Below are 20,172 nucleotides of genomic sequence, written 5' to 3' on the forward strand. Positions count from 1 at the left end.
CAGGGAGTGCAGTGGAGGTTGGCCCAAGTGCTTGGGCCCTGCACCTCATGGGAGACCATGATAAGTACCTGGCTCCTGCCATCGGATCAGCGCCGTGCGCCGGCTGCAGCGCGCCTACTGCGGCGGCCATTGGAGGGTGAACCAATGGCAAAAGGAAGACCTTTCTCTCTGTCTCTCTCTCTCACTGTCCACTCTGCCTATCAAAAAAAAATAATAAATAAAAATAAAAAAAATAAAAGTCTTTAAAAAATTTTTTGTAATTGTAACCCTTACATTTGGGCCTTTAATCCATTTTGAATTAATATTATATATGGTGCGAAGTAGGGGTTCAACATCATTCTTTTTTTCATAATCTAGTTGTCCCAGTGCTATCTGTAGAAAAAATATTCCTTGCTCACTGAATTTTCTTGGCACTGTGTGGCATATACTTTCAGAAGTTAAAACTCATTGCTGTTTATTAAGTTTTTTCGAGTGCTTTTTGAAGCACTCCTGAAGAGAACTGCAAATATTTAGATTATCACGAAACAGGAAGTTGTTAAACCTACTTAGGTTCTTTTTAATCCTTAGTATTGCTGCTTTCATTAATATCAAGGGACAAGTATCTCACAGCTCTCTGCTGTGGCCTGGGAGTGCAGTGGAGGATGGCTCAAGTGCTTGGGCCCTGCACCCCATGGGAGACCAGGAGAAGCACCTGGCTCCTGGCTTCGGATCGGCACAGCACGTCGGCTGTAGTGGCCATTTGGGGGGTGAACCAATGGAAAAGGAAGACCTTTCTCTCTGTCTCTTTCTCTCACTGTCTAACTGTGCCTGTCAAAAATAAAACAAACAAACAAACAAAAAAAACCTCAGCTAATATCCCTGTTCTTTCTGAGTAATTTTGAGAGTCTTGCTGACTGTGTTTAATTAAACGTTGAGCTACAGTTGTTTCTCCAGGAATTGTGAAAATTTTAGCTAATGATTTATCTGGCTTTTTTTAGGAGGGGTATTCTGTGTTCCAATTATTATTATTATTTTTTTTAAGATTAACTTATGCATTTGAAAGGCAGAGTTAGAGAGGCAGAGAGAGGGAGAGAGGTCTTCCATTCACTTGTTCACTCCCCAGATGGCCGCAATGACTGGGGCTGAGCTGATCTGGAGCTAGGAGCCAGGAACTTCTTTCTGGTTTCCCACGCAGGTGCAGGGACCCAAGGACTTGGGCCATCTACTTCTGCTTTCCCAGGCCATAGCAGAGAGCTGGATCGGAAGTGGAGTAGCTGGGACTTGAACCAGTGCCCATATGGGTACTACAGGAGGTGGCTTTACCTGCCACGCCACAGTGCTGGCCCCTGTTCCCAGTTACTTAACTAGGACATTAGTTTAAAGGCAGACAATAAAATAATATTGAAATTCTTATTTGTCTGCGATGTAGTTTAAGTTCGGGTCTTAGCTTGCCATCCAGATTTATGATGAAGCGCAGAAAATAATGTGCTTGGAACTGAGGACAGCGCCTTGCCTTTATTTATGCAGTTTTCAGATGACAGGTTTATGAAGGAGTTGTTTTTCTTCCCGCATTGCTTTTTCATGAGCAAACAGTGCTTGTCAAAGTGTTAATGTGTTGCTGAGAAAATTATTCATTCTATAAATATGTATTAGCTACTGTCATAGCAGACAGAATAAGGGGCTTAGAGGATCTCTATAAGGGAGAGAGTAATAAGATACTTGGGTTAGTTGCTTCAAAGTGGTATTTTTACACAGCAGTATATATTGTTCTCTCCTTACACTTAGAAGACATTTTTATTGATTTCTGTTTCATCAGAAAAGGACTAGATTGGTCTGTGGTAAGTGTTATGTCTTGAAGCCTGGTCCTAGCACAAAGCCGCCATACAGCAGAGTCTATTAATTCCCTGTTGGAGAAGGGAGCAAAAGCGTATGTTTAGCTTAAGATGACAGGAGTTTATATTTTAGTTTTTTAAGCCAGGAGTATTTTTGCAAAGTCTTTCATCAACAATACGAATATGGGACCAGCACTGTGGTGCCGATTAAGCTGCTGCTTGCAATGCCGTATCCTGTTTCAGAGCACCAGTTCATGTCCCAGCTACTCCATGTCTGATCTATTAATGCACCTGGGAAAGCAGCAGAAGATGGCCCAAGGACTTGGGCCTCTGTGACCCTTGTGGGAGATTGGGGTGGAGTTACTGACTCCAGGCTTCAGTCTGAACCAGTTCCAATCCTCATGGCCATTTGGGGAGTGAACTAATGGATAGAAGATCTCTTTCTCTCCCTGTATTTCTGTAACTCTGCCTTTCAAGTACATGAAATAGATCTGAAACAAAGCAGACATGGATGTGGACTGTGTTCTGGCAGCACTTGGCTAATTTTGGATAACCCTGACATCCAGCAATAATAATGTACAGATGTGTGGAACTGTACTTTCTATAAATGGTGTATAGCTCATTGATAATGTAGAATTTTATTCCTTGAATAAATCCTGAAGATGGCATCATTCAAGACATATAAAGAATATTATTATATATGCTGAAGCATGAGCTTTGAGACTGATTTCTTGGAGCAGTGAATATGTTTTATATGTAGATTTTATTTCCCTACATTCAGTTTTCATGGCCTTTTGAACATGTATACATAGTATCAAGTGTATTTACTTATTAATAACAAAGGAGAAAATATTACTTTGAATTGGAGAAGCCTGATGTGTCATCTTAGCCAACTGGTCAGGGTTAACATCACTCATCCTAGGACAAGCTGGCAGTGTCTGCTTCTTGACACACACGGAAGGATGCAACTTCATTTCCTGGTGTTCTTGCCAGAAATGCAGAAACAGAATCTAACTGTGGTGACACATTGGGCAAATCCAGATTAAGTAACATCTACAGAGTAACCGACTTGTGTTCTCAAAAAAGGGTCAAAGTTAAGAAAGACAGTGATTGAGAAATGTTCTAGAAGGAGACTAAAGAGACATCACAACTGAATGTAATATGTGAGCCTGTACTGAATCCTGGACAAGAAAAAGACTCTACATTTTTCAGACAATTGACAGAATTTGAATATAAGCTGAGGAATGTTAACTTTCCTGATTTTGGTAGTTCTGTGGTTATGTAAGAGAATGTCTATTTTCTTCAGAAATACACTTGAGGGGGTTAGAGGTAATGGTGAATGATATCCCCAACTTATTCTTGGCTCTGAGAAAAAAACTGTACAAATGTGCCGGCGCCGTGGCTCAACAGGCTAATCCTCCGCCTAGCGGCGCCGGCACCCCGGGTTCTAATCCCGGTCGGGGCGCTGGATACTGTCCCGGTTGCCCCTCTTCCAGGCCAGCTCTCTGCTGTGGCCCAGGTGCTTGGGCCCTGCACCCCATGGGAGACCAGGATAGGCACCTGGCTCCTGCCTTCGGATCAGCGCGGTGCACTGGCCACAGCGCGCCGGCCATGGTGGCCATTGGAGGGTGAACCAACGGCAAAAGGAAGACCTTTCTCTCTCTCTCTCACTGTCCACTCTGCCTGTCAAAAATAAAAAAATAAAAACTGTACAGATGTATGCTTTTGTATATGTAGAGATAATAGAGCAGACGGGAAGACACACAAACATATGATGGATCTGGATAAAAGTTATGTGGGATTTCCTTGTGTGTTCTTGGAGTGTTTCTGTAAGTTTGAAATGGTACCATAATAAAAAGTATAACTGAGTTGGTATTTTAAATTCTTTTTTTTTTTTTTTTATTTGACAGGCAGGGTTAGACAGTGAGAGAGAGAGACAGAGAGAAAGGTCTTTCTTCTGTTGGTTCACCCCCCAAATGGCCGCTACGGCCGGTACTGCACCGATCCGAAGCCAGGTGCTTCCTCTTGGTCTCCCAAGCAGGTGCAGGCGCCCAAGCACTTGGGCCATCCTCCACTGCCCTCCCAGCCCAAAGCAGAGAGCTGGACTGGAAGAGGAGCAACCGGGACTAGAACCCGGCACCCATAGGGATGCCGGCGCCGCAGGCGGAGGATTAACCAAGTGAGCCATGGTGCCAGCCCTAGTATTTTAAATTCTTTGACCTAGTTTATCATCATAGTTTTATTTATTTTTCTGTGTATCCTTGAAGAATAACTTTTAAGCTAAATTGCTTAATTCTGTCTTCTAATTCTTGGGGCCCTGCAGATTGCAAATTAGCCTGCATTGGGCTTAAAAGGAACTGTGTGACATCAATGAAAAATGAAGGAAAATTTCAAGACTCAGGCAGTTTAGTGGGAAAACTGAACAGTTTTGCATTTCTACCTTTATATTGTAGATTTATGATATTTTTGAAGAACTGAAAAAATTTTATTTATTTATTTTTTGACAGAGTGGATAGTGAAAGAGAGAGACAGAGAGAAAGGTCTTCCTTTTTGCCGTTGGTTCACCCTCCAATGGCCGCTGCAGCCGGCGCATCTCGCTGATCCGATGGCAGGAGCCAGGTGCTTCTCCTGGTCTCCCATGGGGTGCAGGGCCCAAGCACTTGGGCCATCCTCCGCTGCCTTCCCGGGCCACAGCAGAGAGCTGGCCTGGAAGAGGGGCAACCGGGACAGAATCCGGCGCCCTGACCGGGACTAGAACCCGGTGTGCTGGTGCCGCAATGCGGAGGATTAGCCTGTTGAGCCACGGCGCCGGTCGAAAAAATTTTAAATATCAGATGCAGCCATGTTCAAACAGACATTCTCAGTAGGTGATGCCAAATAGACCTTTTTTTCTGTGTACTTTATTGGTATACATTAGAGAATATTCCTAATTACTGCCTGGTGTATGAAGCATCTGGGAGTTAATACTTGTTTTATTATTTGTGATTCAGACATAAAATTTTAAATGTATATGAAGTTTATCTAAGTAGTACTTTTCTTAAAATTTTTTGACTTTGACATTATTTGTTCTTTGCTTAAAAAAAAATACTTGAAAACTACCAAGAAGAAAAGAAAGTTACCCATAGTCATTCATTCCATAAGAAATTGCTCTTAAGAGTATTTTATTTCTGTAGTTTAGAAAAATATAATTGGCATTTTACTCATATACAGTTTGACCATGCTTCCTTCATGTAACATATCATGTACATCTTCCTGCATCATTAAAAGTTCTTTGACACTATTATTTTAAACTTTTAATAATATTCCATCATTATTACCACAATTTATTTACTGTTTTTTTGAGATATTAATTTTGAAGGCAAGTAACTAATGTTCACAAGAAAACTATATATGAAAGAGTAAATATTTTAATTTGTATAGTTTTCAAATAGTAATTGTGCCTGTGTTTTTCTTGGTCCTTGATAATCTCTTTTGAGAAGCAGTGTTTGGAAGAAAACTTACGAGAGTCACATTACCAATATTTGTGGTAGTAAAGATTAAACCTGAAAGTATGCTCTTTTTTAAAAACAAAAAAGAACCCTTAAGGGACCAGCTGGTCCTTAAATGTTTGGAATTTTCTTCTTTTCTGTTTTTTTTTTCTTAAGATTTATTTGTTTATTTGAAAGAGTTACAGGGAGGGAAAGAGAGAGAAATCTCCCAGCCAGTGCTTTCCTCCCCAAATGTCCGCGATGGCTGGAGCTGGGTGGATCTAAAGTCAGGAGCTAGGAGCTTCTTCCAGGTCTCCCATGTGGGTACAGCGGCCCAAGCACTTGGGCCATCTGCTGCTGCTTTCCCAGGCCATAGCAGAGAACTGGATTGAAAGTGGAGCAGCTGGGACTCGAACTGGAGCCCATATGAAATGCCAGTGTTTCAGGCAGCTTTATGTGCTATGCCATGGTGCCAGCCTCTAAAATTTTATTTCTAATGTATATGTACACTGCAGGTATTTTTTTCTAATTAAATTAAAAATCTAATGTTTCCATTTAGCTGATAGGTTGTGAATTTAGAGATTTTAGATTGTATAAAATATGTAAGATAAATAAACTCAAAATTTACATCTTTAGACATTTTGTTTTTAGGGTAAGTAAGATTCAGGGCAATAAGCATTCCTTTTAAGGCTGGAGATTAAAACATTATAATCTTGGTTGCTAAAAACTAAAAGTGATTGTTTAGGTCAATTCTTGGAATTAGTTACTATGTCTCATTAAAATGCTGTTATTAGCCATAGAATTGGTTAATTATTTGATGGGAAAACACATGAATAGTTAAGTTTTTCCTTTGAGTCTTTATGTAGTTCTTGAGCCACAGGCTAAAGTTCCTTTACAATAACGCACATGCTTTAAGGATCTATGTGAGTAATAGCTTCACTAGTGATTGCGTATGAATAAACTGCACCTTCTCTGTCCTCCTATAAGGTCATCCTGAACTAGGTATGTGCTGGTGTCTCATACTTTGTAAGTGAAAACCTGAAATACATATATGTTGCATTCATCTGGAAGGATCTGATAGGCCCACAAAAAAGGACTGTTAACATCTCTTATAATTTCATGTTTTGGCAGGTAAACCTAGCCTTTAAGCAACCTGGAAAGAGGCTAGAGCACCAAGGAATTAGAATTGAATTTGTAGGTCAAATTGGTGAGTTTTAAAATAGTATTTTTTTTCTTTGATAACTGAGTTGAAGAAGGTTGGATTTGGCAATTAAATAATTGAATCAGATCTTGGCTTTGTGAAAGAAAGGAAGGAAATAATTTTGTATAATACAAGAGGATTTATTTTATAAAAATATTAGATCATGTTTTTTAATTCTGTGAGATATTTGACTCATTCTGCATTTATTGGACTTCATTACTAAAAGTGAAAGGAGTTCTATAAACTACCAGCCTTGAAAAATAATTCAAGTAATTTAGCTGATTTGCTGAAATTTCCATCTGCCTACATTTTTCATCAGCCTTATTCAACAATTACCAGCCTCACCTTCATCTTTCATTTTCTAATTATCCATGCCATTTGTCTTCTTGTCCTAGTATATTCCTATAGCCAGGGTAACCTGTCAGCAGAAAATTACATGCAAAGAGGAAGAGTGTAGTTTCCCCCTGACTTAGATCAACGTGTGCATATTTCTTCCATACATGTATTTCAGAGACATTCTTGATTTAGCAGAAAATAAAACTTCATATGTCTTTTGGTACTGCAGCTTCAGAAGAGAAGTGTATCTTTATAGTACTATTTACATAGCTAGGGTTTAAATCTAGCACTCTAAATTTTACTGTGCATTTTTAAATTATCAAAATTGGAATGGGTGGATATTTGTTTACATATCTATTCAGGATGACATATGAGACAGTAGTTGAGGGACAGTTTACAGTAATTAACTGATAGTTGGTTTTAGTCTTTTGTGTATTTTAGTTTTATCAAGGTAATATATTTGCCTAAAACAACAGAACAATTTTTACCTTGAACGGAAGAAATTCAAATAATTGCTGGTAGTGTGTCAGACAGCTTCATATTAGGAAAGTCATACCTACGTCAAAGCAGTGAACTCATTTCTAATAGAAATTTTCACTGGGCTCTGATGTATTTATGCCTAAGTGCATAATAATGAGGTTAATAAAAATCAAACCATTACTCTAGTTTATTAAAATAGAGACAAATCCAACTAGTTCCTTTAGTCAGAAATACTTATTTTGGATGTAGAAGTTTGGGCTTATTGAATGAATATAAAATATAATTGTTTCTTTTAATTTCTTAGAACTTTTCAATGACAAGAGTAATACTCATGAATTTGTAAACCTAGTGAAAGAACTGGCCTTACCTGGAGAACTGACTCAGAGCAGAAGTTACGATTTTGAATTTATGCAAGTTGAAAAGCCATATGAATCTTACATCGGTGCCAATGTTCGCTTGAGGTATGATTATATATTGGAAACTGTAAGCAGAAGCAAAACCAAGAAGTAACAGCTACTATTGATGTCTTATTTGAACTTCTAATTATAATTCTAGACTGGAATATATATAAGATTTACAAAAATCTTTCTCACATCTCTTTGTCTGGCTAGCGCTCCACAGAAGTGCTAAGAGCTTTCTGAGATTACAGATGGAGAGCGCTCCAAAATGAGAAGTCTTGGTCATATACTTCCTTTGTATGAACTGTCCCTTAAATACTTTGGATTTTTCCCCCCAGTGGTTTTTTGTTTAGTTTCTCAGTGAATCTCATTCAGTAAATGGTCAATATGTGATCTGAAGCCCCCTAAAGAGTGTCTGATTTGTACACAATTCCATAAGTAGTTAATGGCAGAAAACTATAGTTTTCTAAATTCCCAATCCAGTGTCCTTTCTTTCCACCAAGTCTTCATGCAGGAAGCCAAGGTTGCCTCCAAGACCATGATAAAAGAACATATCAGGTATCAGGTCTAGGATCCTGCTTTCTCTTTGACATTATACATACAGAACTGAGCTTGACAACCCAAATCCCAAATGGCAGTGCCTTACCCAGATAGGGATTAAAGAGAAAAAAAGAGATGTGGAAAGATTTCCTCAAGTTTTCCAGACCCATGTGGAAAGTATTTACTGTTCTTAAAATTGAACTTTTTTTTTTTCATGTTGGGGGCATTTTGAAAAAATTATAACTCTTTCATGAGGTGTAAATGAATTAAGTTGATTCCAAAGGAGTTCCAGCAAGGAGAAACCATCTGTTAAAATTAATGCTTGTTTATTTAAAACATAAATTTTATCATAGGTATTTACCTCATCCTCTCCATTAACTTTATAGGTATTTTCTTAAGGTGACAATAGTAAGAAGACTGACAGACTTGGTAAAAGAGTATGATCTTATTGTTCACCAGCTTGCCACCTATCCTGATGTTAACAACTCTATTAAGATGGAAGTGGGCATTGAAGATTGTCTGCATATAGAATTTGAATATAATAAATCAAAGTAAGTATTTTTCACAGAAATGGCCAAGGAAACATTAAACATAAGCTTTTCAGGTCTTTCTGTAAATGTATCAAAGAAGGAATAGAATGACAGTAACCTGATGTTAACAAGACCAGCAGAATTTCTGAACAGTAAGGCACTTCAGGAGCTTGGTCTGGTCATCCCAGGGTGGGTATCCTTTGTACACTATTCCTTATAAGTCTCTGTTTGGCTGCTTTTTGTAGAGAATCTCACCATCTCAGAAAGTAGCCAATCCCATTGTATCTGTAAAAACTTATCTTACTGCTTGAAATCACTTCAGCCTGGCCACCTCATTAAAAACACACAAAAATACTATGTAAGAAATACATTTTCATTATCAAAAATTTGGGGAGCTGGCGCCATGCCGCACTAAGCTAATCCTCTGCCTGCGGCGCCAGCATCCCATATGGGCGCCAGGTTCTAGTCCCGGTTACTCCTCTTCCAGTCCAGCTCTCTGCTGTGGCCTGGGAAAGCAGTGGAGAATGGCCCAGGTGCTTGGGCTCCTGCACCTGCGTGAGAGACTAGGAAGAAGCTCCTGGCTCCTGGCTTCGGATCGGCTGTCCATTGTGGCTGTTTGGGGAGTGAACCAATGGAAGGCAGATTTTTCTGTCTCTCTCTGTCACTGTGATTCTACCTGTCAAATAAAAAAAAAAAAATTTTGGAAGATGTAGAAAAGTAAAAAGAAGTAAAAATAGCAGGTATTTTTTCCTTTTTCACTGCTCAGTGTTAATATCCTCTAGTATATCTTTGGAGGGGTAGGGAAGTTTATAAGAGGGGCTGTAAAAGGTTCCGGGAAAGGTGCATTATCTTTTCATTCACCACAAACCCATGTTGTATTTTTACAGAATGGACTCACACTTTGTTTATTCCTTAATGTTTTTTTAAACTCTGTTATGGAAAAGTTAAAGAAATACCAAAGCATATGAAAAGTGTACTGAACAGTATAAGTCCTCATGTACCCTTTGTTCAGCTCCAAAAGTTATCAACACATGGTCAGATTTGTTTTATTTGTATTCAGCTCTCATACTCCCTATACAATATGTCGAAGCAGAGTTACTTATTTGTTTGAAAGTCAGAATTTCAAAGAGAAGAGAGATCTTCCATCTTTTGATTCACACTCCAAATGGCTGAAATAGCCAGGACTGGGCCGGGCTGAAGCCAGGAGCTGCTTCTGGGTCTCCCACGTGGGTATGGAGACCCAAGCACTTGGACCATCTTCTGCTGTTTTCCCAGGCAGTGGCAGAGAGCTGGATCCGAAGTGGAGCAGCCGGGACTTGAACTGCTGCCCACATGGGATGCTGGTGTTGCAGGCAGCAGCTTTACCAACTATGCCATGGCACCAGCCCCAAGCATAAAAATCTAAATTTTCCACTTTATTAGGTGCTTAGGTTCTCTAAAACTAATTTAACCTCTTAATAGGAACAGCAATTAATCAGGCTAGTTACTCCCTCAGAGGTACACTGATGATAGTCAAGTAAAAATTTTTATTCCTTACTTTGTATAGTGCAGTGATGAAAACGGGTTTGGAAAAGGGGGCATTAAACATATGAATATTCAGAATGCTATGCTTAAATATAATGTTATTATCCTAAAGATACCCATTAAAGCCTTTCAGGACCTAGTTCATTTTTTGTTTAGTTTTTTTTTTTTTTTTATAAGAGAAAATGAATGTTTAACCGTTTTAATGTATCTGGATTTTTCCTTTTTTTAAAATGTTATTTAAGGTCTACAAATTTCATATATTTCATATATACAGATTTAGGAACTTAGTGATACTTCCCACTCTACCCTCCTCTTATCTTTATTTTTAAAACTTGCATTTAATAAATGAAATGTATTTTTTTCCTAATAGGTATCATTTAAAGGATGTGATTGTTGGAAAAATTTACTTCTTATTAGTAAGAATAAAAATACAACATATGGAGTTACAACTTATTAAAAAAGAGATCACAGGAATTGGTAAGTTTAAAAGAGAACTTAAAATATCTTTAGTTGAAACTTTAGAAACCTTAAAATGTTGTTTAAAGATAAATTTGAAATCCACACTGAATACCACCTTTGCTCAGTTAGTATTGTTGATAGCAAGTTAATACTTTTAAAAAAATTAACTTGAATAAGTAACAAATTTATATTATTTTAAAAAAGTATAATAGACTATATGGTCATATTGTTCTATTTCTGTATCCAGGCTACTCACAGGTAATGTTTATACATTTTAAAATCCTTCTAGATATTTAAACATATACAGGCAAGTACCTATATATGTCCTTTTTACTTAACTGGTAACATAAAATACATAATTTGGTTTTTCACTTAACAGGTATTCTTAAAGATCTTTCCATATCATTGTGTATGTTTCATCTTTTGTATAATGCTCTATTGATACGCCAGAATTGAACCATTCCACCATTAGTGGACATGTTTTTTTCCCCCAGTCTTTTGCTACTATAAACAGTGCTTCAGTTAATATCTTTTCATGTGTATGTGTGACATGTGCAAGATGAAATCTTAGAATTGGAATGCTGGGTCAAAGGCATATTTATAATTTGAAGCACATTGGATTATACCACTTTGCAGTGCTATCTGCAATGAATATAGGACAGTGGCTTTTTTCTCTCATATTGTTGCCAACATGGATGTTTTTAGCTGCTGTCATGGGAAGGGAGCAAAAGTGTTCTATTGTAGTTTTGGAGGCTTTTTTGTTTTTTTAAAGATTTTATTTATTTGAAAGGCAGAGTTATGGGGCGGGTGTGGTGGTGGGGTGGGGAGCAGGGAGAGAGAATTTCTCTCTGCTAGTTCACTTCCCGGATGGCCAGAACAGTTGGGGCTGGGCCAGGCTGAAGCCAGGAGCTTCTTCTAGGTCTCCAATGTGGGTGCAGGGACCCAAGCACTTGGGCCATCCCTCTACTGATTTCCCAGGTGATTAGAAGTAGAGCAGTAGGACCTTGAACTGGCACCCATATTGGATGCTGGCGTTGCAGGAGGTGACTTACCCTGCTGTGGCACAATGCTGGCCCCAAAGTTTTGGAAAATTTTTTTTAAAGATTTATTTATTTATTTGAAAATCAGAGTCACACAGAGAGAGAAGGAGAGGGGGAGAGAGAGAGGTCCTCTATCCACTGGTTCACTCCCCAACTGGCCACAACAGCTGGAACTGGGCTGACCTGAAGCAAGGAGCCTCCTCCGGGTCTCCCATGTGAGTGCAGGGGGTCCAAGGACTTGGGGAATCCTCCACTTCTTTCTCGGGCTACAGCAGAGAGCCGGATTGGAAGCGGAGCACCTGGGACTTGAATCAGCACTCATATGGGATGCTGGCACTGCAGGCGGCAGCCTCACTCACTATGCCACAGCACCAGCCCCTGGAATTTTTAAAATTTCTCAACTTCATTGAACTACCATTGGCAAGTAAAAATTGTTGATGTTCAAGGTTTATAGTGTGATCTAAAATTTTTTAAAGAAATTTGAGAGTTCCCATCTGCTGGTTGACTCCTCATATGCCCACAATAGCCTGGGGTGGTGGTGATCAAAGCCAGTAGCTAGGAACCCAATCCAGGTCTCTCACATGGGTGACGGGCCCAATTACTTGAGCCATCACTGCTGCTTCCTCCTGCATTAGCAGGAAGCTGAAATCAGGAATCAAACCTGTAGCACTCGTACATGGGGCACAGGCATCTTAACTGATGTCTTCAATGCTGGACTAAATGCCTGTCTCTGGGATATTTTGATATATGTGTGTGCTGTGAAATGATTACCACAATCAAGCTAATTAACATATCCATATGGTAGTTTTTTATATAATATTTGTATGCATTTAAGATACAGTATTTTTTAAGGACTTTATTTATTTGAGAGAGTTACATACATTGAGAGGGAGAGACAGGCAGAGAGAGGTCTTCTATCTGCTAATTCATTCCCCAAATAGTCGCCAGAGCTGGGCTGATCCAAAGCCAGGAGCCTCTTCTGGGTCTCCCACATGGGTGCAGGGGTCCAGCAGAGAGCTGGATCAGTAGAGCAGCTGGGTCTTGAACCCTGCACCCATATGGGGTGCCAGCACTGCAGGCAGTACCTTTACCTGCTACTCCACAGCGCTGGCCCCTAGTATGGTGTTTTGATTCCTGTGTACATTGAATAATGACACAGTAATGAGTATATAACATTGTAGTCTCAATTTACATTTCCTTTATTCTAATTGGAGGGTATCTTTTTACACGTATAGAAACCTTTTGCAATTAGGACACCTGCCTCCCCCATTGGAGTGCCTGGCTTTAGTCCCTTATTCTGGCTCCTGACTCCAGCTTCTCACCAAGGGAGACTGTGGGAGGCAGCAGTGGTAACTCAGGTAACTGGATTCCTGCCTCTCCACGTGGGAGATAAGGACTGCATTCCCAGCTTTGGTGTAGGCCTAGCCCTGGCTTTTTAAAATTAAGATTGATTTATTGGGGCCAGCACTATGGTGCGGCAGGTGAAGCTGCTGCCTGCAGTGCCAGCCCATGTGGGTGCCAGTTCAAGTCCCAGCTGCTCCACTTCTGATCTGGCTCACTGCTGTGGCCTGGGAGAGCAGTAGAAGGCGGCCCCAGTCCTTGGGCCCCTGCACCCATGTGGGAGATGCGGAGGAAATTCCTGGCTTCAGATTGACTCGGTTCCCACCATTGCAGCCATCTGGAGAGCGAACCAGAGGATGGAAGAACTCTCTGCCTCTTCCGTAACTCTGCCTCTCAAATATTTAAAAAAATTATTTTATTTGAAAGGCAGAGTTACACAGAGGAAGAGACAGACAAACCTGACATCCATTGGTTCACTCCCCAAATAGCTGCAATGGCCAGGGTTGGGCCAGGCTGAAGCCAGCAGCCTGGAACTTCGTGCAAGTCTCCCACGTGGGTGCAGGGACCCAGGGATCTGGGTCATCTTTCACTGTTTTGTTAGGCATGCCCGCAGGGAGCTGGATAGGAAGTGGAGCAGCTGGACTTGAATCAGCACCTATACAGGATGCTAGCATGACAAGCTGTGGCTTAACTCGCTGTGCCCCAAATACTGGCCCCCAACTCTGGGTTTTACAGGCTTCTGGGGAGTGAACCAGCTGATGGGAGCTCTGTCTTGCTACTTTTCTAGTAAGTTAAAATAATATATTTGTACTTCTTTTCTGTAAACTATGTACTATTGGTAGCAACTACGCATTACGGAAATCAGCCTTTATTGAACGAACAAATTTCCCCTTTTTCTTGCCGATGATTCTTGATATTCATGTTAGAGTTACCGGTTTTTCCTTTCATAGTGTCTGGTTTTTGTTACATTGTTAAAGGTTTATTTCACACTAAAGTTCTTTTGATCTTGATTCTCCTAAACTAATGAATTGTGATTTGGGGATTAAGTTTTTTTTAAGATTTATTTTATTTATTTGAAAGAAAGTTACAGAGAGAGGTAGAGACAAAGAGGTATTTTTGAAAGTCAGAATTACACGGAGAGAAGAGGAGAGACAGAGAGGTCTTCCATATGCTGGTTTACTCTGCAATTGGCCAGGAGCTTCCTCCAGGTCTCCCACGTGGGTGCAGGGGCCCAAGTGCTTGGGCCATTTTCTACTGCTTTCCTAGGCTATAGCAGAGAGCTGGATTGGAAGTGGAGCAACTGGGTCTTGAACCGGTGCCCATATGGGATGCTGGCACTGCAGGCGGTGGCTTTACCCACTATACCACAGCCCCAAGGGTTTTTTTTTTTTTTTTTTTGTGTAGCATTTTAATTCATTCAGGATCTGGATGTGAGATGTGAAATATGGATCCAGCTTTACTTTGTTCCTGACTGCTATCTTTTATTGGTTTTTCAGGCTTTTTTTTTTTTTTTTTTTTTTTTTTTTTGGATACATAGGTTTACCCCCCTTATTTTACTGAAAATAAGTTCAGACAGCACTTTTTAAGAATTTCTAAGTCTAGGGTGAGGGGAGCAGCAGGTGTTGGCACAGTGCTTTAAGGCAGTGCTTGGGATGCCCACATCTATTTGGGTTCCTAACACACCTGGGAAGGCATTGGATGGTGACTCAAGTACTTGGGTTCCTGCCACCCACACGGGAGACCTGGCTGGAGTTCTGGGTTCCTCACCTCAGCTGGTTGTTGTAGGCATTTGAGGAGAGAACCAGTGGATGGAAAAGCTTCTGCTTTTACTGCGCTCTCTCCCCATCACTCCTTAAAAGAAATCATGAAAATTTTAAGTTGGTAGTCAAGTACAATTTTTAAAAAGTCAGAGATGTATATAAGTATTTGAGATACAGCGCCCATTTGTTGGTTCACTACCCAAATGCTGGTAACAGCCAGACCTGGAGCTGGAACTCAATCTAGGTCTCCCAGATGGGTGCCAGGATCTGAATTACTCGAGCCAACACAGTGGCCTCCCAGGATCTGCATTAGCAGGAAACTGGAGTCAGGAGACAGAGTTGGGATTCTTGCCCAGGCACTTCCAATGTAGGACGTGAGTATCCTAACCACTAAGCTAAATACTTGCCTCTGTCTGATTTTTTTTTTTTTTAAAGATTTATTTACTTATTTATCTGAAAATCAGACTTAGATAGAGAGACTTAGAGGGGGAGAAGATCTCTATCTTCTTTCTGCTGGTTCACTCCTCAAATGGCTACAAGAGCTGGGGCTGGCCAGGCCAACGAGAGGAGCTTCTTCAGGGTCTCCCATGTGCTTGACAGGGATACAAGTACTTGGGCCATTAGCATGGAGCTGGATGGGAAGTGGAGCAGCCAGGGCATGAACTGGTGCTCCTATGGGATGCCTGCATTTCCTGGCAGCAGCTTTACTGGTTATGCCACAATGCCAGTGGCTTCTTCAATTTTTGCTAAGAGATAGGAAAATGAACATTAAGTGATTTTAAGTATTAAAACCAAACTTTAGTTTCCCATTTGTTTGTTTTTTCCTGAGTGCAATTATTTTGTTATAGAAAGTTTTATTAAAAGAAAAAAAATCTATACCCATCAGCCAGAACAGACACTGGTCTTTGCATATTATATATTTTAAAACATTGATGTCATTATATTTTTGGCATACTGTTTTTCACCTAATATATTGATGCATTTTTAAAAATTTACTCAAGGGGTTGGCACTGTGGTGTGGCAGGTAAAGCCACTGCCTGCATTGCCAGCATCCTATATGGGCATCAATTCGAGTCCTGGCTGCTCCACTTCAATTCAGCTCTCTGCTATGGAGAAGCAGATGTCCCAAGTCCTTGGGCCCCTGCACCTGCATGAGAGACCCAGAAGTGCCTGGTTCCTGGCTTTAGATCAGCACATCTCCAGCTATTGCGGCCAATTGGGGAAGTGAACCAGCAGATGGAAGACCTTTCTCTCCCTGCCTCTCCTCCTCTCTGTAACTCTTTCAAATAAATAAATCTTTAAAAAATAATTTTAGAAGGGTGAACCCCTAAATGTATATATGTCAGTCAAGTATTCAGTTTGGTATTTTGTGTTAACTCCAAAAGAAGACAGTCTGGGTGTTCCATGTAGTGGTTCAATCTGGTGTGTAGTGCTAATTCTTTATGTTGGCAGATAGTAGAAATGAAAGGAGTTATGTGAAGATGCTTTCTGAGCTGTATGCTACCTCTGAAACATTCACTGAAGTGTACATCCAGAGCTAGCGGAGTCATCAGCATTTTCACAAAATGACGAGACAGACTGGTGCTAAGATAACAGCTCCAGGCTGGCATTGCAGCATAGTAGGTAAAGCTGCTGCCTGCGACACTGGCCTCCCACGTGGGCTCCAGTTCGTGTCCTGGCTGCTTTACTTCTGATCCAGCTCCCTGCTGATGCACCTGGGAAAGCAGTGGAGGACAGCCCAAGTGTTTGGGCCCCTGCAGCCATGTGGGAGACCCAGGTGAATGTCCTGGCTCCTAGCTTCTTCAGCCTGCCATCGGGGAGTAAACTAGCGCCTGGACTATCTGTCTCTTTAAGGTTTATTTGAAAGTCAGAGCTGCAGAAAATGTAGCTAGAAATCAGTAAGACAGTATAAGGATAGAACTCATTCTGCAAGTATTTAAGTTCATCGCATTTACTTTATTGCCCTAGGACCCGGCACCACAACAGAAACAGAAACAATCGCCAAATATGAAATAATGGATGGTGCACCTGTAAAAGGTAAGATGTTTTTCAGTTACTTCCTTTGTGTAGTGCAAACAGCACGACTGTGGCAGTTTCATTTGTGAACAGACTATTCTTACAAAGATCGTTCTTAAGGTCATTTTTGTATAGATGCTAAGACGACTATATAGCATTTCTTAGTTTGAAAAAAGTTTTTTTCCATCTGTTTAGAGTTTAGAAGATACAGTTATATGTATGTTTTCTCTAGTTCTGGGTTTGTGCTATTTTGATTATCTTCTGCTATTTGTTATCTGTAAGTCTTTTTCTCTCTTATCTGACCACAAGGTGCAGTGTGGCTAAGTGTTAATTTCTGTGGGATTTTGGAGTCTGTGTATAGCCTCCAAGGAAAAAGCAATTCTAGATAATTTTCATTGAGACACTGAAGCCCATATTTACCAATTTCAATTCATGTCTTTGGATTTTCTAACCTTGTTAGTCATTACTTAAAAAGTAGCTGCCCTTGGTTGAGTGCCAGTTGTGGGTGAGGCATTGTGGTCTCAGTGCTGAAAAGTGCCCAGGGCTCTTTGTGAGGTGTGTGTATCCTTCATCTGCAGATGAAACAGGTGTAGAGAGGGTAAAAAACCTCGCTAATGGTGATAGGGCTAATCATTGCCAAGTGGAGGCCAAGATCCACAGAGATGTCCTTTTGTATTCATTGCTTTAAAAAAAACCCAGCAGCCACAAATCTTTAAGTAGAGTGGTGAGTTTTAAACCTTCCAGCAAGTAGATGTGGGTGAGAAAAGTATTCAATAAAACATACTCAGAAGAGAATGTGCAAATACTTACCTTTCATAGGGAACTAGAAGCTGAACAGCAGTGTTAGAAATCGTGGTAAACTTTATGGAAACAGAAAATAACAATTCTACTTCTATGCAGCACTTACCTGCTGGGACTTTGATAAGCTTTCACATATTTTCACCCATCCAGTCTCTGCAGCTTTCCTTCAAGCTGCTATTGTTGGTGTTCCCCCTTTACAGATGAAGAACTTGGAACACAATAGTAAGTGATTTGGCCACGGTCCCACAGCCAGTGTTGCGATCTGAATCCAGGCCTTCTGGCTCCAGAGTAGTGGTTCTCATCCAGAGGCAGCTTTGCCCCTCTAAGGGACACGTGGCATTGTCTAGAGACATTTTTGTCTGCCACGCATCTGCCTCTGGGTGGGGGCCAGAGATGCTGCTGAACGTTGCAGTGCATAGGCCCTTCCCCGCAGGATGGCCTGCCTCCCCTTAGTGCCTACCCTGTAAAGCTTAGTTCTGGGTATTATGTGATCACATGTAATCTTTTAGAATTAAACAAAGTGCTTTTCTTTCAGGTGAATCCATTCCAATAAGACTATTTCTAGCAGGATATGACCCTACCCCAACAATGAGAGATGTGAACAAGAAGTTTTCCGTGAGGTACTTCCTGAATCTTGTGCTTGTGGATGAAGAAGACAGACGGTACTTCAAGCAGCAGGTATGGTGCCAGCCATTGTGGAGTTTTCTTCTGTGCCAGGTCGACCACAGCTAGAGAGCGCTCACTGGGCCGAGCCGCATTGTACGGAGCGGTGGGCGCCTGTGAAAGAAGTGCACACACTGGTGAGAGTGGGGCGAGGTTGTGCTCTGGCCTCTCTGCTCATTCTGCAGGACTCCAGCACGAGCTAGGATTTGTCAGAGCTTTGATTTTTTCTGTTTAAAAACAAAAAAATTCAGGTAGTAACAGGCAGATAGCAAAGTCAGGCTCAGCAGAAACTTGCTCCCCATCGTGACTGACTTTCCAGACAGACTGTGCGCCAGGTCACAGTGTGCCTGGGTCTTTAGTTTTGTTTTGTTTTGGTTTGGTTTTTTTACTGTGGTATCTTGGGTATCTTTTTCTTTTCTTTTTCTTTTTATTTTATTTTATTTTATTTTATTTTTATTTGACAGGCAGAGTGGACAGTGAGAGAGAGAGAGAGAGAGAAAGGTCTTCCTTTTGCCATTGGTTCACCCTCCAATGGCCGCTGCAGCCGGTGTGCTGCGACCGGCGCACCACGCTGATCCGAAGGCAGGAGCCAGGTGCTTCTCCTGGTCTCCCATGGGGTGCAGGGCCCAAGCACTTGGTCCATCCTCCACTGCACTCCCGGGCCACAGCAGAGAGCTGGCCTGGAAGAGGGGCAACTGGGACAGAATCCAGCGCCCCAACTGGGACTAGAACCCTGTGTGCCGGCGCTGCAAGGCGGAGGATTAGCCTGTTGAGCCATGGCGCCGGCCTCTTATCACTTTTAATAGCTGTATTTAGTTGATGCATTTTTTTAGGTTTTCATTTTGCTTACTAAACAGTTACTTTAATTGCCCATAAGATCATACAATTCCAATATTTAAAAAAAAAAAAAATAAGGTATTTGTGCTAAAATGTGTTCTTAGTTGAAAATCTGTTAAACCTTTGAATTTTGATTGTAGATTATGGTTAGACTTGTCTTTGGTATTCTGAATGCGATTAAACATTCAGTTGACATTCAAATGCTTGTTAAAGTTAGGCGTTAATCTGTGCTAAGTAATGTGAAGAATATAAAAAAATTTGTAAAAACTTGATCTTCACATTGCAGATATGTGGAAAAAATTAAAACATGATATTTACAAGTTCAAAATCAGTTACATATCCTGGCCCTGTTTGAATAAGGGTATTGCTTCCCATAGGTACTTTTTTTGGGAATATTTTAATTTCTACTATGTTGGTTTAAAATAAAAACAGCCAGTCATGACTTTTTAATATTTGAAAGGCAGAGAGGGAGAGGCTTTTCATCCTCTGATTCGCCCCTCAAATGGCTGCAGCCACTGGAGCTAGGCCTGTCTGGAGACAGGAGCTTCGATGAGGGTCTCCCTCATAGGTGCAGGGTTCCAGGCACTTGGGCCGTCCTCCGCTGCTTTCCCAGGCCATTAGCAGGGAGCTGGATGGAAAGTGCAGGTGACGGTGCTACCTGCTGTGCCACAATTTACAGATGAAGAACTTGGAACAGTCATGACTTCCTAAAATTTTAGGAATGTGGAAGAAGGGGAGATCTCAGGGTGGATTAAGGTAAGGTTGAGAAAGGCAGAGGAAGAAAGAAGTAGTGCGGGTTTATGTGAGAGCACAGTAACTGGGCGTGGCGGGGGTGGTAATGCTGGTAGAAGATTGAAGTCCTGTTGGGAGGTTTCTCCTGGAGGCACTCAGAACTACAGAAGAGCATCCCCACAGTGTCTGTGACGATGGGCGCAGCGGTGATACAAAGGGTGGGTCAGAAAGGAGGC

At 41.0% G+C, this 20,172-nt stretch overlaps 1 protein-coding gene and 1 long non-coding RNA gene across 2 annotated transcripts in view; one reads left to right on the forward strand and one right to left on the reverse strand.

The window, feature by feature from the left end:
- VPS26A (VPS26 retromer complex component A) overlaps nt 1–20,172 on the forward strand; it is a 42,061-nt gene that overhangs the window by 19,700 nt on the left and 2,189 nt on the right. The window contains exons 3-8 of the mRNA XM_062214150.1: nt 6,410–6,485; nt 7,600–7,756; nt 8,620–8,784; nt 10,658–10,764; nt 16,856–16,924; nt 18,240–18,382. Of these exons, the coding sequence (XP_062070134.1) occupies nt 6,410–6,485; nt 7,600–7,756; nt 8,620–8,784; nt 10,658–10,764; nt 16,856–16,924; nt 18,240–18,382 (717 nt within the window). The remainder of the gene's footprint in view (nt 1–6,409; nt 6,486–7,599; nt 7,757–8,619; nt 8,785–10,657; nt 10,765–16,855; nt 16,925–18,239; nt 18,383–20,172) is intronic.
- The window catches only part of LOC133775686 (uncharacterized), a 53,820-nt gene continuing 42,428 nt past the window's right edge, over nt 8,781–20,172 (reverse strand). The window contains exons 3-4 of the long non-coding RNA XR_009868299.1: nt 17,811–18,481; nt 8,781–9,439 (exon numbers count right to left, since the gene is read on the reverse strand). This is a non-coding gene — a long non-coding RNA (uncharacterized LOC133775686). The remainder of the gene's footprint in view (nt 9,440–17,810; nt 18,482–20,172) is intronic.

Source organism: Lepus europaeus, chromosome 17, assembly GCF_033115175.1.
Source record: "Lepus europaeus isolate LE1 chromosome 17, mLepTim1.pri, whole genome shotgun sequence".
Lineage (NCBI taxonomy): Eukaryota > Metazoa > Chordata > Mammalia > Lagomorpha > Leporidae > Lepus > Lepus europaeus.